Source organism: Indicator indicator, chromosome 9 (genome assembly GCF_027791375.1).
Source record: "Indicator indicator isolate 239-I01 chromosome 9, UM_Iind_1.1, whole genome shotgun sequence".
Classification (NCBI taxonomy): domain Eukaryota; kingdom Metazoa; phylum Chordata; class Aves; order Piciformes; family Indicatoridae; genus Indicator; species Indicator indicator.
The window spans coordinates 20,123,573-20,140,108 of record NC_072018.1 but is presented as its reverse complement, the minus strand read 5'-3'; the positions used below and the strand labels follow the sequence as shown (position 1 = coordinate 20,140,108).

Here is a 16,536-nt window from a genome sequence, read left to right as displayed (position 1 = left end):
AACCCTCACAGCATGTTGGCATCCCAGGGAAGTGCAGAAATTTTCCCAATTTCTTCTATAATTTGCACATGACCAGATGCTACCAAACCCTGCAATCTCAAATGGCCTTCACTTAGTATACATAGAAACAATAAAGAAAAAAAAATGTAGATAGAACCTTAAAACTTTATTTAAAAACAATAAAACAAGTGAATGGAGTTCTGCAACCTTTTTTTTTTCCCAGACTTTGGTTTTCTAATATTCATATTCTAATTCAACTTCTGCTTCTACTGAGTCTATATCAACTTCTTTCTAGACTCCCACAAGGGCAGCCAGATCTTCCCACGCTGCAGAAAATTCTCCTTTCTCCATTTCTTCCCTAACACACCACTAGATAAAAGCATTTATTTGAAAACAAACAAGAGAAAAAGATTCTGAAATTCTTTTTTCTTAAATATTTTTAAACTTCAGTTTTCTAGTATTCATTTTCTTCTTCAGCTTCTGCTTCTACTGAATCTATGCCAACTTCTTCATAATCTTTCTCAAGGGCAGCCAGATCTTCTCGAGCTTCAGAAAATTCTCCTTCCTCCATCCCTTCCCCAACATACCAGTGCACAAAGGCACGCTTGGCATACATAAGATCGAATTTGTGGTCAAGGCGAGCCCACGCTTCAGCAATGGCAGTGGTGTTACTCAACATGCACACAGCCCGCTGCACCTTTGCGAGGTCACCACCTGGCACCACAGTTGGAGGCTGGTAGTTAATGCCCACCTGCAAGAAAACAGATGAAAACTTTCCTTAGGAGCGCTAAGGCTTAAAGACTTAATTCTGTTAACAATCAAAAAATCCCCCTGGTTATTAATAGATAAAACAGCTTATGGTTATTTTGCACTTCAACAAAATCCCCCCACACTCAGAACTGGTGAGGCCACACCTGAAGTCTTGTGAAGAGTGGCTGAGGAAACTGGGCTTAGTTTGGAGAAAGGGAGGCTGAGAGTAGACCTTCTTGCTCTCTACAACTACCTGAAATGAGATTTGGGCCAGGTGGGGGTTAGTTTCTTCCCGCAGTAACAAGTGATAGGATGAAAAGAAATAGCCTCAACTTGCAGCAGGGGAGATTTAGATTGGATATTAGAAGGAAGTTCTTCACTGAAAGGGTTATCAACTGGAATAGGCTCCCCAGAGAGACGATTGTATCCCCATCCCTGGAGGTGTTTAACAGATGCATAGCTGTGGTATTAAAGGACATGGTTTAGCACCAGACTTGGTAGAGTTAGATAATGGTTGGATAATGATCTTAAAGGTCTTTTCCAACTGAAACAGTTGTATGATTCCATTCTATGAGAATGTTTGCCAGGGACATTGTGGCACTGTAGGATGACTGTTGCCTCTGAGTACTGCACAATCTCTGGTAATTCAAACATCAGGCACTGCAAATGCAGCATTAAGTACCTTGAATCCAGTTGGGCACCAATCCACAAACTGAATGGTACGCTTAGTCTTGATGGTTGCAATAGCTGCGTTGACATCTTTGGGAACAACATCACCTCGATACAGCATGCAGCAGGCCATGTACTTGCCGTGGCGAGGGTCGCATTTCACCATCTGGTTGGCTGGTTCGAAACAAGCGTTGGTGATTTCAGCCACAGATAACTGCTCATGGTAGGCTTTTTCAGCTGAGATGACAGGGGCGTATGTTACCAGAGGGAAATGGATTCGTGGGTAGGGAACAAGGTTGGTTTGGAATTCTGTCAGATCTACATTGAGGGCTCCATCAAAACGCAGTGAAGCAGTGATGGATGAAACAATTTGTCCAATTAATCGGTTTAAATTGGTATAAGTGGGACGCTCAATGTCAAGGTTGCGACGACATATATCGTAAATGGCTTCATTATCTACCATGAAGGCACAGTCAGAATGCTCTAATGTGGTGTGGGTGGTGAGAATTGAGTTGTAGGGTTCCACGACAGCAGTGGAAACCTGTGGTGCTGGATAAATGGCAAACTCTAGTTTAGACTTTTTGCCATAGTCAACAGAGAGCCTTTCCATGAGCAGAGATGCAAACCCTGAACCAGTGCCTCCTCCAAAACTGTGGAAGATAAGGAAACCTTGCAGCCCTGTGCACAGATCAGCCTATAATGGATGAAAAGAAATGGGAGGGGAAAAAAGAAGTTATTGATTATTTTGGAGAGCACAATACTAGAATAACAATTCCAAAGCCATTTCTTTCTTAAGTTTCTTAAGGTCAGCAACATGGACAGTGGGATCAAGGCACCCACAGCAAGATTGCTGACAACACCAAACTGTGGTATGGTTGACATGCTGGAGTTAAAAGGATGCCATCAAGAGGGACCTTGACAGGCTTGAGAGGTGAACCCATGCCAACTTCAGGAAGTTCAACAAAGCCATATCCAAGGTCCTGCACCTTGACTGGGGCAATCCCAAGCACAAACACAGGCTTGGCAGAGAATGGTTAGAGAGCAGTCCTGAGGAGAAGGTCCTTGTTAAGAAGCTCAATATGAGCCAGCAATGTGTGCTTGCAGCCCAGAAAGCCAACCAAAACCTGGGCTGCATTCATTCTAAGATTCTATGATTCTTAGGTTTAGATTGCTAAAATAAAAAAAAAACCCAGCATTCTTGAGATGGTCTTCCTTTTCACTCAAAAGGACCAGTGCATCTACATAACTTTTTCTGAATAGGAATATTTTAATATTTAAAAATTGCTTTACAATGGTGAGAGCAGCTCTGTGCCACTGAGACAAGTTACAGCTTTAGAATCTGTTACCCTTCTAGCTTTCAGCAAGTATCAATTAGATGCTGAAAACAATTAGTTTTGTAACTTTAAACAAACAATCACCATTTCACTTTGAATCCTATCGTCCTGTGAGAGTTTCTTACAAACAATGTTAAGATAAAAAAAAAGCATCTAGAGGAGTAAGGTAAATTGCAAAACATTCAACCAAAACCTGAGGCTTGGGGTACCAGAAATATTTTGCTTGACACATAATGAGGTAATTCAAACTAAAAATGACAAACCAAAAAGTATAACAGCATTGTTACATTTCTTTAACGCCTTCAGAATATGTTTGAGGTATCCTTCAAATGCTTTAAAATAATGGTATTTCAGAGCCTAAAAAAAATGTTAAGTTCTACTGACTGTATTTTTATTCAACTTGATGAGAAGCAAGGATACAAAAGTTTTGGTATATATTATTTTAAACAAATATGCACAAAAATCTTAGGGAAAGCCACAGAAAAGTATCAAGCATGGATGGCTGTAGAGCTCTATCAATTATTCTAACTACTGACTGGGCAGCATGGATTCTTACCACTTTGCGAGTGCGGTCTAGCACCAGATCAACAATCTCTTTTCCAATGGTATAATGGCCTCTGGCATAATTATTGGCTGCATCTTCTTTCCCAGTAATGAGTTGCTCAGGATGGAACAACTGCCTGTATGTGCCTGTACGTACTTCATCTACAACAAAAAACCAAAATACCACAACATAAATTTGATCTGGTGTGCTTGTGACTATTCACCAAGTACACGTGTCAAAAGAGTGCAGAGAGCATACCTGACTATAAGCAGCTTGGCTGACTAGCCTAAAAAGATGGCACAACTTCAACGTTTTGCTTAGGAGAAAACACCAAGCACTCAGAAAGCAGTATTTATACTGAAGAACATAGAGGTCACTCAGACAATGACATGACAGGTATAGACAAGATGCTGGACAGCAATTAAACAAAGCTCTGGATACTGTACAGCAATCTAGAAAGATTATCTAGACTGGAAAAAAAAAAAAAGAAGTTCTGTTCTTTCCAAATGTTACCAGTAGACCATTGTTTAACTTTGTTCACATAACAATAAACTCAAACATCAAAACGGCATTTAGAAACACACTGTTTAAAATCTACAGTGGTCTAATCAAATGAAAAATACCCTAGAGGAGCTTTACTTTTACACTAAAGATCTTTAATGTTGCATACATACCAACTACGGTTGGCTCTAGGTCCACAAACACTGCTCTGGGAACATGTTTACCAGCTCCTGTCTCACTGAAGAAAGTGTTAAATGAATCATCTCCACCTCCGATAGTTTTGTCACTAGGCATTTGGCCATCAGGCTGGATTCCATGTTCAAGACAATACAATTCCCAGCATGCATTGCCAATCTGAACACCAGCCTGACCAACGTGGATCGATATGCACTCACGCTGCAAGTTAAAAGCAGAACAATGATAACAAGATATAGAGCTACCCATTACCTAGATGTTATTCTCATAATGACAAGCTAGCAGGGGGCTGTATCTCCTTGTGATCTTTCTCTGCTGCGCTATTCCTTGGTTAAAATTGAGTGACAATTTAACTGATCAAACTGTCTGCCACTGGTTGACCTGGACTGACTTTGAGACTGTTGGAAGATATTAACGACAACATAGTTTCCATGACCATACAGAGTGAGTACAGATTCATCACCCCTTACCATGTTGCACATATATTATATCTCTAATATTCTGCCTTGTCTCTTTTTCACCTTCCTTTAGTTTTGGAAGATTTCTTTCTATATTATCCCAAATTTCTTTGATTTGTTGCCACATCAGGTAACTCAGTAACTGTTGCAAGAATCTTTCCTGCATGGGACCACAGGACCACCAACACACATGTTTTCCATTATAACAAGCATAGAGATACCTAGACCCTGGCCATAAACATTTGAGTTCCTCCTGGAAATCATCTGAGAGGTCCCAGTTGTATGTCATCTGTCCACTTTTAGCCAGCTCCTTTGAGTCTTAAGAAACTGTGCCATGTGTGTTTAACCTCTCAATACCACAATTTTGCCTTACACTTGAGATGGAAATAAAGATGGGTTTCTAGCTTACTGTAACGGTGGATCTAGGAAAAAGCAGAGTTGCAAAAGGAAAAAATAGGGTGTCTGAGCTACTCTTTCCTGATCTTTTGATAGTTTTATCAAAACTTGTACCACAGAATTTACAATTGCTTAGGTTGGAAAATAGCTTTAAGATCATCAAGTCCAACCATTAAAGTATCACTGCCAGGACCCCACTAAACCACATCTCCACATACTGCCAGGGATGGTGACTCGATCGCTTCTCTGGGCAGCTTGTTCCAATGCTTAGACAACCCTTTTGTTGAAGAAGTGTATCCTAATGCCCAGCCTAAACCTCCCTGGTGCAACTTGAGGCCATTTCCTCTTGTCCTGTTGCTTATTACTTGGGAGAATAAACGGATCACCACCTCGCTCCAAACTCCTTTGCAGATACTTCAGATACCGTGCTTTAATTCCCACCCCTGTGGTACTGTGCGAAGCCTTTTGCCAGCGAGACTAACTCTCTGCCTATTTCCACGCCCACTCAGCTGGCACCGAGCTCCCACGGTTTCCACGACAGCCGCTGCCCGGACTTGTGACAGCCACCCCGCGTCCACCGCCGCCGCCAGCGGCAACTAGCCGCCACTAGCTCTGCCCCTCCGGCCTCGCCACTGGCTGCCAGCCAACCTCCCCTCCTCTGATTGGCTCCGCCACGCCTCGGAGGTCCTGTCCCCCGACCCCCAGAGGCGGCGGCAGGGCCTCAGGCTGCGGCCTCATTTCTTAGCGCTTTCCCGTTGGTACCGCGCTTGGCCTCCGGCCCGCCCCTCAATCTCTGCGCGCCGGAGGCGGGCGCTACCAACAGGCTGCCGTCGCTTTTCGAGAGGTTTCGTCTTACCGGCCAGCCCTGAACTCTTAATTAATTTCCCTCCTTCTCCTCAACCCTCCTCTCTCACTGCTACTGCGGCACTTGGCGTAGAGGCAGCCTGCCAGTCCTGCCACGGCACAGGCGGTCATAAACTCCCCGGCCTGCTGCAGTAGGAACATTCCCAAACACCCTTCCTCCCTCTATCATATCCTCCTCTCCCTCTTCTCCAGCCATCAGGATCCCGTTCTCTACCATGATTTCCGCGTTCCTCTGAGGGAGTCCGGCTGCGCCGCACCACGTCCACCGCCGCCGCCTCTCACACGGCACCAACTGCCGACGGCCAACCGCTTCCCGACCCCGTCAAATGGCACCAACTGCCTGTCACAGGGCACCAACTGCCGACGGCCAACCGCCTCCAGACTCCGTCCAACGGCACCAACCGCCACCGGCCAACCGCCTCGAGATCCCGTCAAATGGCACCAACTGCCAGCGGCCTACTGCCTCGAGATCCTCGCCCTTGCCCTCTGTCGCCTCATTGGCTATTACCTGGGCGGGCTGGAGGTGAGTGGAGGCCACTGATGGTCTGCGAGCGCTCTTCTCTCCACCTGGGGCTATGATTGACACTTGGAAGCACAGAATGGGTGAAAGGGACCTTTAACGGTCAGCTAGTCCAAACCCTGACAGTGAGCAGGGACATCTTCAATGAGATCAGGTTGCTGAGAGCCCCATCCAACCTGACCTGGAATGTTTCCAGGCACAGGGGCATCTATCACCTCTCTGGGCAACCTGTGCCACTGTTTCATCACCTTCATTGTAAAACATGTCATCCTTGTATGTAATTTAAATCTCACCCTTGTCCTGCCACATCAGGTCCTGTAAAAACTCTGTCATCACCTTTCTTCTAAGACCCCATCTAGTACTGAAAGGCTGCAATAAGGTCTCACCAGAGCCTTCTCCAGGATGAACAATCCAAACACTTTCAGCCTGTTTTCATAGGAGACATGTTACAGCCCTCTAACCATTTTTGTGGCCTTCTCAGGACCTGCTCCAACAAGTCCTGAGCTGGACACAGCACTGCAGGTGGGTTCTCAGCAGAGTGGAGCAGAAGGACAGAATCACCTCCCTTGACCTGCTGGCCACACTGCTTTAGATGCAGCCCAGGATACAGCTGACCTTCTGGGCTGCGAGTGCACATTGCTGGCTCATGTCTGGCTTTTCATCCAGCAGCACCTCCAAATTTTTCTGCATAGGGCTGTTCTCCATCTCTTCATTCCCCAGCTTGTGCTGATACCAGGGTTTGCCTCAGCCTGGTGCAGGACCTTGCACTTGTTGAACGTATTGAACACAGTCTCCTAGAAGTGCACAAGCATGAATGTTCACCAGAGTGTGAGGCTTGAGCTTCATGGGGCTGCAGGCTGGGAGGTCTCTTCCAGGCAGTCAGCTGGGGTGTCAGGTGCTGTCTCAGAGTGACAGTGAAATCCCAAAGTGGCTGAGCTCACCACTGGCCCTGGGGGCTGCTTGGTGCCAGTGGCTGGAGTTGGGGACAGCTGCAAAGCTCTGGCTTGACCAGACCATGCTGCTGTGAGAGCTATGAGAAAGCTACTGCTTGTCAGTGAAGCAACACAACTGTCTGCTTGCAGCTCCAGGCAGGGAGAGGCCCAGGAAGAGGGGGAATTGCATGAGGCCTTGAGTGACAGGGAAAGCTTACCACCACACCTAGCTTGAAAAATAGTATTTTTGGAGCATTTTAGCCAAGGTCTTCATGCCTAAGCACCACCTAGCCATCAGTCAGAGCTGGGCCAGTCCTTCTATTCCTCTTTGCATCAGCTTGATCTGAACTGCGAATACTAACAACTTTGCAATTCTCACTTGACTCCCAGAACTGCTGCATGTGAAGGCAATCAGATGACAAACACTTAGAGGGCCACTTGCTGTTTTGGAAACAGTACAATTTTCCCTACTGAAAATCATAGAATCACAGAATGTTTTACATTGAAAGGGACCTCTAAAAGTTATGTAGTCCGACTCCTCTCTCTTCAGTCAGCAGGGACATCTCTAAGTAGATCAGGTTGCTCAGAGCTGTGTCCAACCTGACCTGAAATGTTCCCAGGCATGGGGCTACTACCACCTTTCTGGGCAATGTGTGCCAGTGTTTGCCTTCACTGTAGGAAAAAAATAATCCCTGTATCTAGTCTAAATCTCCACTTCTGTATTCTAAAAGCATCACCCCTTGTGCTGTTGCAACAGACCTTGCTAAAAAAATTGTCCCCATCTGTCTTACAGGCCCCCTTTAAGTACTGAATTGTTGTGATGCATTTGAGTGTGGTAGGAATTGATTTTTCTAGACCACTGTAAGCTCTTCTTTCCATGAAACATCCACTCTGCAAAACTGAGAACTGCAGCATATAGTTAGAATTTTTCTACCATTTCTACTTCAAGACATGGAACACTTTGAGAACAGGAATTGTACGCATTCTAAAGTCTGCTGTTCACACAGAAATAAAATAAGCTGATGTTGTTGTGGAATAAATACACAAGTCTGTTTTGCTTACTTGGATCAGGCAGAAAAGATTCATTTCTACAGCTAGGGGAGAAATAGGCAGAGTAGCAGAGGTCCAACTTTCTATTCATATGAACTCTGATGTGAAACAAAAGTGCTGGGGCTTGTATACATTTACAGCAGATAAAAACCTGCCCCGAGAAGTGGTGTCTGCATGGAACGAAACTTTGTTAGAGCAGACATACCCTTGCCTTTCCGATAACTCAGCATCTGCAGCCCTGTGGCCTCAACTCACCTCTGTTTAGGTAGTCCCTTTCACTCCCAGTGCTGCTGTGTCCTGGACCAGCTTACAGGTCTGCATCCACACAATGTGTTCTTTTACAGGCATGATTTTCAAGAGAAGCTCCTATTTGAAGAGGGAACAGTCTCTCTCCTAATTTCCAAAGATACTTAAAAATCATTTTCATTTCTTCCTTTGTCTTGCACCACAGATCCTTAACTAAAGATGGGACAGTATCTGAACATTTCTTATGGAGAAAAGCAGATATCAGACTGACAGAGTAAAACAGTTCTGGTGTTCTTATGTTCAGCCAAACTATACTGGCAATACTGCCCACGGGGTGTAGTTCAAGGAACTTCTCAATTTCGTGGACAAAGTTGGGGAAAGCCTACACATTAGGGGAAAATAAATAAATAAATAAATTCCTTGTCCTGCATCTTTCCGTCAGTAGATGGCTCTATAAGCCATGGTGTTCCGTGGTTAACCGTTGCGTCGTAGAGAGAGCTGGGGCTCAAGATGAGCGGGAGCCTGGTTCTGTGCCCTTCTGAGGTTCTTGCCTTTTGCCTGGACCCATCTGGAAACATCCACGGGGTTTGTCTACCTCTTGTTTTCTCTGACATCTTTCCCACCTTGACCTTGTTCTTTGTGGACAGACATCTATCCCACCCTATCGTCCAGCCCACGATGAGCACACCGTCATTCAATCACACCCCATCTCAGCTGCGCTCCGATGTCTTTAGCTGAATGCCGATGACATTAGTTGGGTGAGCGCATCAGTATGACGGCTGCTGCAGCCTCAGTGGGCCTCTGCAGGAAGCACTGCAGCCCAGCTCTCCTGCCTGCAGCATCCGAGCTACCTCACATATATTGACACATGCTGCATCACAACTCTGCTGGCAGTAGAGATACAACTGTTGGCTGTGGTGTACCATCAGGCACCTTATAGGTTAAATCAGCAGCTGCCATCTAACATACTGCAGGAAATACGACTCAGAACATAGTGTTTTATCATCTCTTTTTCATGCCTGATGCTGGAAGCCTCTAGAGGTCCTATCAGCTTGGGTTTTTTTCCTATTTGGCAATGAAATTTTCCTGGCATTTCTCTCTTGTGAGTGAGCACAGTCAAAAATTGCATTTTATGGATAATATATTTAGGTGGGAGATGCAAGCCAATTTAAAAATCACTCTTATGGAAATACGAACAGCACAGGCTTGGAACAGTCAGAGAAAAGGTGCATCCTTTCCAGCTAGAGCCCTTTGTAGCACATTGCTATGGAGATAGCAGGAACATTTATCATAGGTGGCAAGCCTGGGGAGTTTAAAATGTGTAAACAGATCATTATGGACACAGTAGCATCCAGGCTGGCCATAAGGAGTTACAGCTTTACCTGACATCTAAAAAGATGAGCTTCTTTTCTAAAATTCTGGTTCTACACCTGTAATGGTGTTTTGTGTCCTCTCCCTTACCACACAGGGTATGATTAAAAAAGGTCTCTAAAGATGCTCAGGTAGTGGATGGTGCCATTTCTATGCTGACATGTACTGAAAAGGTACAGAAATTTTACTCTCAAGGGGCTGAGACATGTAGAACTGGCCTGAAGGAGATTACCTCTGCACTGGTAGCATGGTCATGTTATCAGATCTAGGCTGAAAAGACTTAAGACCACCCTTCTCTTGGTAAGCTACTTCAGAGGAGTTTCTTCTCTGGGGAGCACATGTTGTTCTGCCTGTGTAGAACACTTCCACAGCTGGGACCTCGATTTGAACTGGTACTACAAGACCGTCATCAATACTTCACTTTTCTTTTATTTTTTTACCTTTCCTCCCACTAGTTCTGCTTTTCTATTTATTTTCTTTATATCTGAGTGCTTGCTCTGATGAAGGTAAAAGGCATGGAGAAGGGAGAAGCATTCTCCCACTTGAATTTCCACAAACAAAAATCCTTGCCCTTGAGGTGCCAGAGAAGATACTTGCTTGGTGGCAGTGTGCCTGGTACCAAAGAGGCCACATCTAGTATGAGTGCTACTGCTGCTCAGTTGTCAGCATGTTCATTTTGATGGGACAGTCCTAGAGAGAAATTTGTCCCCATCTCTGCCCAAGCAATTCCCATGGAGGACTTAGGACTCAACCCAACACAGGGTCCATCCCAAGCCACAAACTGGGTTCACCCACCCCTTTAATGAGTAAAATTTTAATAGTATGGAAGTGACCTTATCGCACCAGGCAACCTCAAGGTTGGAGAAAAGGCAAAGCACAGTTTTGTAAGACAAAACTGAAAGGGATGATGTTTTGAAATGGAAATCAGAATATTCTCTCACAGCAATGCTGAGTTTTGGCTCCCTTGACAAATTCCAGATGAATCAAGGCAAGAGCATACTCATTTGGCCAGACAGTGAGTTTCCAGCCAAATGCCATTCCTTCAGGGAAGCTGGCACAGTTTGCCCAGTGAACAGAACAAATCACACTTTGCTTAATCCCACCTGCCCAATGCAGCCCAGCATTCAGCAGAGTCAGCTTCTCCAGGGGATATCTGACAGGAACTGCATAGCACAATTTGAAAGGGAAATGTAAAGAACTCTAGCTCACATGCATTGAAAAAATAGCTGCATCCATCTACAGAGTTCTTGCCCTGGTTTTCAACTCAGTACCACATCCTCACTGGAGCTACAGCTCCCCATGTGAATCTGACTGTGCAGAGCCTGTGCCCCTATCTTTGCTTGGCCAATTTCCAGTAACGGCATCTTAGTGCAAACCCACCTCCACAGACCAGTTTGGTGGCAAGGTGAAGCTTTGAACTAGAGCAAGGCACCAGGTGCCTTCCCTTCTGTCTCACCTGCTCTGTTTTTGCAGAAGGGATGGTCATAGCAGGGTGACACAAGAGCAGGGTCAGGCACCACTGCTGGTCTGGGTGGAGCTTGTTTGTGACAAGAGCCCAGGTTGCAACATACCTGCCAAGAGGTTCACCATCTAACTGCATTCTTCATTTGGGCAAATCACCTATGTCAGTAGTCACCAGGGGACTTCAACAGGTGCTCAGATGCCTAGCTTTTACCAAGCAATTTGCAAAAGGCCCCAACATCTCCCCTGGAGGCACCTCATAGCTCTGAGAGGGCCGCTCCAGCCATGTGCAGCCTGTTGCCTGGGGTTGTCAGCAACCCATACTCCTCAACCTTTCCATGCTTACTTTCTCATTCCTGAGGACAGGAAAGGAGACACCACTGCACCACTGAGCGTAGTGTCACAGGAATAGGGCAGGGCTCAACAAGCCTCTAACTCAAACCAGGACAGTGCTGTGTATTGCTAGGATACAGCTTTAGTGGATATAAGCCTTGGAAAGAATGACAGTTCTCCTCTCCCCATCCATCTCCCCAGTTGTCTCTCCACATGTCTTTTAGTCACTCATTTCCTCTTTCTCTGCTCTCTGTCTCCTGCCACTGAACTGAGCTGTAAACCACTGGTCTGTCTTTGCCTTTGCATGCTCCAAACTGACACAATGGCAAAAACCTGCACTAAAAATAAAAACAAGCAGGAACTGGCCTCCTTGCTGGGTTTTATCATTATTCAACCAGCTTGCACAGCATGGGAGAGGGTAATAGTAGCACAAAGATACTTGGCCTCCTTGTTGGGTTTTATCATTATTCAACGATCTTGCACAGCATGGGAGAGGGTAATAGTAGCACAGATACTTAATGCCATGTAAAGGGCCAGTCTGAAAGGGAAGTAACTAAAATCTTTGGAGGATCTATTGCCTAAAGATGCCTTCATGGCTCTTGGCAATAAGAAGGAGTCTTGCTGTCAGTACTGGTGCCTGAGGTGGCATGCAAAGGCATCTGCAAAGTATGCTGGGCTGACTCATAAATGGCAAGGATTCTCAGATATTTTTGAGTGAAAGATGTGTTTGATAAGGCAGCTATTACAGCTGTATTAGTGCCTGCTTTACCTTGCTGTGCAGTGGCAATTCCACCATTATAGAATTATGATCTTGATTAGCCCCCAGGAGGTATTTCAAAGCAGCCCTAAAGGTTAATAGCCTGTGTCTAAAAACATTGATGTGACAATTTGTCTCAGGACTCTGACTGTGTTATCATTCAAGTGCTGAAATCTGTAATCAAAAGCTCAGCTGAGCCTCCACTCTCCTTATAACATCTCCTTCCCTGAGCATCATCTTCACATCAGCCTGCAGGTACACAGCAGCAGGAAGCACAGCAGCTCCTTCATTGTTGAGCAGTACCAATACAGCCATGTTTTAAGTTCTGATACAGAGAAGCAAAGGACCTTTGGAGCTACTTCTCTCAGCAGTAACCCTATTTAACCAGTGACATTACTCCTGGCTGTAGCCCCCAGCCTCAGATTAGCATGGGGATACCCTGAGCTTGGGTTGAAGGAGCAGAGGCAGCAGTGAGGATGTACAGCATGGAACTGGATTTTGGGTTTGTGCTCATGGCAAATGCTGCACATGTGTTGAATGGTTGTAATAAGACATGTCTAGGAGAGATCCTCAGCAATGGAGGGAGTGGTGTGGGTGGGAGGTTTCAGTGTGGCATAGCAGGCTGGCTGCCAGTGAGTGTTGGAGTGAAAGGGAAAAGCCACATCTGAAATGTTTGCTCATTTATTCAGGTCTAATTCCCAGCCTTGTCAGGTTGGTGAGGGTTCTGAGCAACCTGATCTAGTTGAAGATATCCCTGCTCACTGCAGAGGGGTTGGACTACAGGACCTTTAAAGGCCCCTTCCAATCCATAACATTCTATGATCCTACAATTGCATGTGCTCTGCCAGCCTTGTGGTAATTTGAGGTGGGCCTAAGTCCCTCTGAAGAGTATGAAATTGGTTATTCCCTCTCCTATTAGCCCTTTTTCCCCTCTCAATGACCTATCATCGACATTCAAAATGTAACATCATATTCAGAGGCTTTCTATAATAAAATAACAAAACCAACCAATGAGTAACAGTTCCCTACAGACCTATTGCATTGGACAGAGGCATCTGCCATGATCTATCCTGGCAGCTCCCCCTCCCCTTAGCAGCCTTGAAATCACTGGCAATCCTGTTACTTTTTTCCAAATGCTGCCAGGTACCTTGGATGCCAGAACTGTATTAAAATTTTGCTGTGTTTCCAAAACAAAACTGTTCAGGATTTTGGTTCCATTAATGTTGTTTGATATTTCCTTCCAATCTTGCATGAAAATAAACCTGCAAATGCCAGTGCAATATCAAGGAAATTTGCCTTCAAGGTCTGCTCTGGAGTTGTCAGCCCTCATGGAGGCACCACCCAGCTGATTCTAGGGAACACTGTGCTCATTTTTCAGAGGAGCAAGAAGGAAGGCTGTAGAAGAGGACAAGGCCTTACACTGAGCTAAAGCCCAACACTTTCCATATCCTTCTACTGCATTGCTCCCAGCAGCTTTTCTTTTGTTAAAGAAAAGATGGGCTCTTCTTGAGGTCTTTCCATGGAGGGATTGCTGTAGCTCAGTGGCCCCATAGCCTCATAATCAGGACCTACTAGAACAAACAACTTGTGCCACACCTATTTAGCCTGAAATGGTGTAGACTGCTCCAGACAAAATATTCTGTTTCCTTAGCTGGAAACTGGAGGGAGAGCTGCTAATTCCAGTACTGTTCCAACTCTGTCAGTAAGTTGAGGACAACATCAAATATATTGCTGGTAAAAGCTGGGCAGTGCAGAACTGGTGAGGTAATCAGTAACTGCAGTGATGGGGCAGTTGTACTGTCACCTGTATCACCTCCAAGAGCACAGGATGAATATCAGGCCATGCAATGAGATATACTGAGGAAGGAGGAACACAGGCAGTGCCTGTAGGATAGGGACTCAATGTATCTAGAAAAGGATTTGAGGGATTTAGGGGGATCATCTGTAACAGCTCGCAGTGCAGTGTTGCAGCAAAAGGGACTGAAGCTGAAGAACAGATGGGAAATCTGTGCTTTAGTCAAACACAAGCTGTTGAACTCAATAGGAGGAGCTGGTTACAAGTTATAACTCAGTGTCATACAAGAAATCAACTAGATGTTTCAACAGAATGTAAGTTGATGATTTGCCAAGGGTTGCACAAGATATTTATCATAAAGAAGGAAATTGCAGGCATGTCTTTGAAGCCCCATGGCCAATGTCCATCCCCTGAAACTCTCTTGTATGAGAAATATTAAACAGTTTTCATTCCCTTTCCCTTTCTTTCCCTCTCCTCTGTGGTTGTGTAAGGCTGCACCCAGTGCTGTCAGTTTCTGCTTTTAAGCAGAAATTCTGATTACAGCACAACCTTCTTTTCCTGCTGCACCTCATGCTCAGTCCTACCTGGACCTCACAGTACCAGTCTTCTGCAGATTCTGCTGCTCTAGGCACTCACTGCAATGTGAAACACAGGTCCAGGGACTTACTCCAAATGCTCCCTACTATAATTGTCCTGGGTCTCACATAGTTTGCTCCACCTCACTGCTCTACAGTAATGGTGGGGCACTAGTTCAAAGGGGCTTGGTGCTAGGATTTGGCTTGGAAAAATATCCAAAAGGGTGAATGCTTCTGGGGTGCTGGCAGCACTTGTTAATTCGATGTCAGAGCAGCTACTCCAGAGACGTAGGAAGTGACACACAGTTCATCTGGGAAGCTTGGCAGTACTTACACTGCAAGTAGTTCAGCTGTGCTCCTCACGGAGGAGTAGGAAGTGTCCTCAGTTCCCTGAGAGCATGAGGCACAGTGTGCTTCTAGCATGTGCACGAGAGCCATACCTTCATCTGGGTACTGAGACCGAAGGACATTTCCTTCCCTCTCTCAGAACCACATCACGGGGGCGATGCAGTACTAATACACAAGGGATAGAAAATGGTGTTTTTTTCCTAGAGGGTTGGGAAGAGAAGGGTCCATTCCCATCCAACCCTTTAGGAAATCTGCTAGAGTTGCAGAAAGAGTTCCTATGTCCCTCCTGGCCAAGAGCTGAGCTGCCTGGGAGGGACAGGAGGAGCTCCATGGAGGAATGCTCTGAGCAGGATTGCTAGCAGGTTCTCTGCAGTGAGAAATGGAGCCTGAAAAGCAGCAGAGAAGCCATGTGAGTCAGCAAGTTTGCCTCCTCAGTTATGGCTGCATTCAAGCTCTCAGCTGTAGGAAACATCCACCTTTTTTTTTTTTTTTTCACATCCAGCTCTGCATGGCAAAGCCTGATATCACAAACATAACAAAAGCCACCAGAGCTATGGCTCCCTGCTGTGGTAGCCAAGGAATATGTGTCCTCCTGGTGTGAACCAAGGATGACATTCTGTTTTAGGAGAAATGGAAGGAGGAATGAGGCAGGCTTCATGGGGACCTGCTGAGTGATTGACAATTTTGTTACAGATACTGTAAAATCAGATCTGATGAACCTGATTGGCAGAGGCTTGTATTCCTATTTTGAGGTAGCTGGTGATGTTGTATGACTGTCATTCCTCACTGTGGCCTCCCATTTTTCATCCCAGACTGGAAGGCTGGCATAGCTGTTTCATTATTAACCCCTACCAGGAAAAATCCTGCTTTGCAAGACATCCTGCATGGCTGTGGTGATTTCCTCAGACATTCAGATGCCCAGCAGCTCCTGATTTCCATAGGATTCATTGGCTAACATATTTTTGGTGAGGTGGATTGAGGGTACAGTTGCTCAGCTGGTGTATGCCTTCAGTGGGCTGCCACTAAGAGGGGCAGACATGTCTCATTCCCCTTCCAACAAGCTCCACAACCATCTTCTTGCTTGTGCCTGCATGTGGCCATTAGGCAGCTGTACTTTGATGTGGTGCTTTTTAGGAGAAATGAGAGGAAATGTCAGGTTCTGATTCTAGCCAGAGAGGAACACACTGCAGTGCTTGTGTGCAGGGAAAAGCAAAGCTGTAATGAGAAGGACATACATGCTCCCATGCTCTCCATGCCCAAGTAGAACCTGCTATGACCATCCACCAACATGGACATCTTTGGGATCTCTCCCTTCTGATGACAGTGTAGAAAGAGAAACTGATGGATGCATCTGAAACTAAGCTACCACAACACCAAAGAAAACCAGACAGATTCTAAAGAAATAAGAGCAACAGTGAATGATGAGCAAAGACTGAC

At 45.5% G+C, this 16,536-nt stretch overlaps 1 protein-coding gene across 1 annotated transcript; it reads right to left on the bottom strand.

The window, feature by feature from the left end:
* Window positions 1–454: 454 nt before the first annotated feature.
* On the bottom strand, window positions 455–4,194 carry LOC128968922 (tubulin alpha-3 chain). Its single transcript, XM_054383575.1, has 4 exons — window positions 3,972–4,194; window positions 3,310–3,458; window positions 1,433–2,113; window positions 455–751 (listed from the first exon to the last, which is right to left on the bottom strand). Exons 1-4 carry the CDS (start codon window positions 4,090–4,092, stop codon window positions 455–457), a joined length of 1,248 nt encoding a protein of 415 aa, XP_054239550.1. The 5' UTR covers window positions 4,093–4,194.
* Between the last annotated feature and the right edge of the window lie 12,342 nt (window positions 4,195–16,536).

Coding starts and splice junctions, on each gene's coding strand:
- LOC128968922 (XM_054383575.1), bottom strand. CDS start 4,092: ATGCCTAGTGACAAAACTATCGGAGGTGGAGATGATTCATTTAACACT. Junction 3,459..3,971: donor CCTAGAGCCAACCGTAGTTG/GTATGTATGCAA, acceptor TTTTTGTTGTAG/ATGAAGTACGTACAGGCACA. Junction 752..1,432: donor GGTGCCCAACTGGATTCAAG/GTACTTAATGCT, acceptor GTTTTCTTGCAG/GTGGGCATTAACTACCAGCC.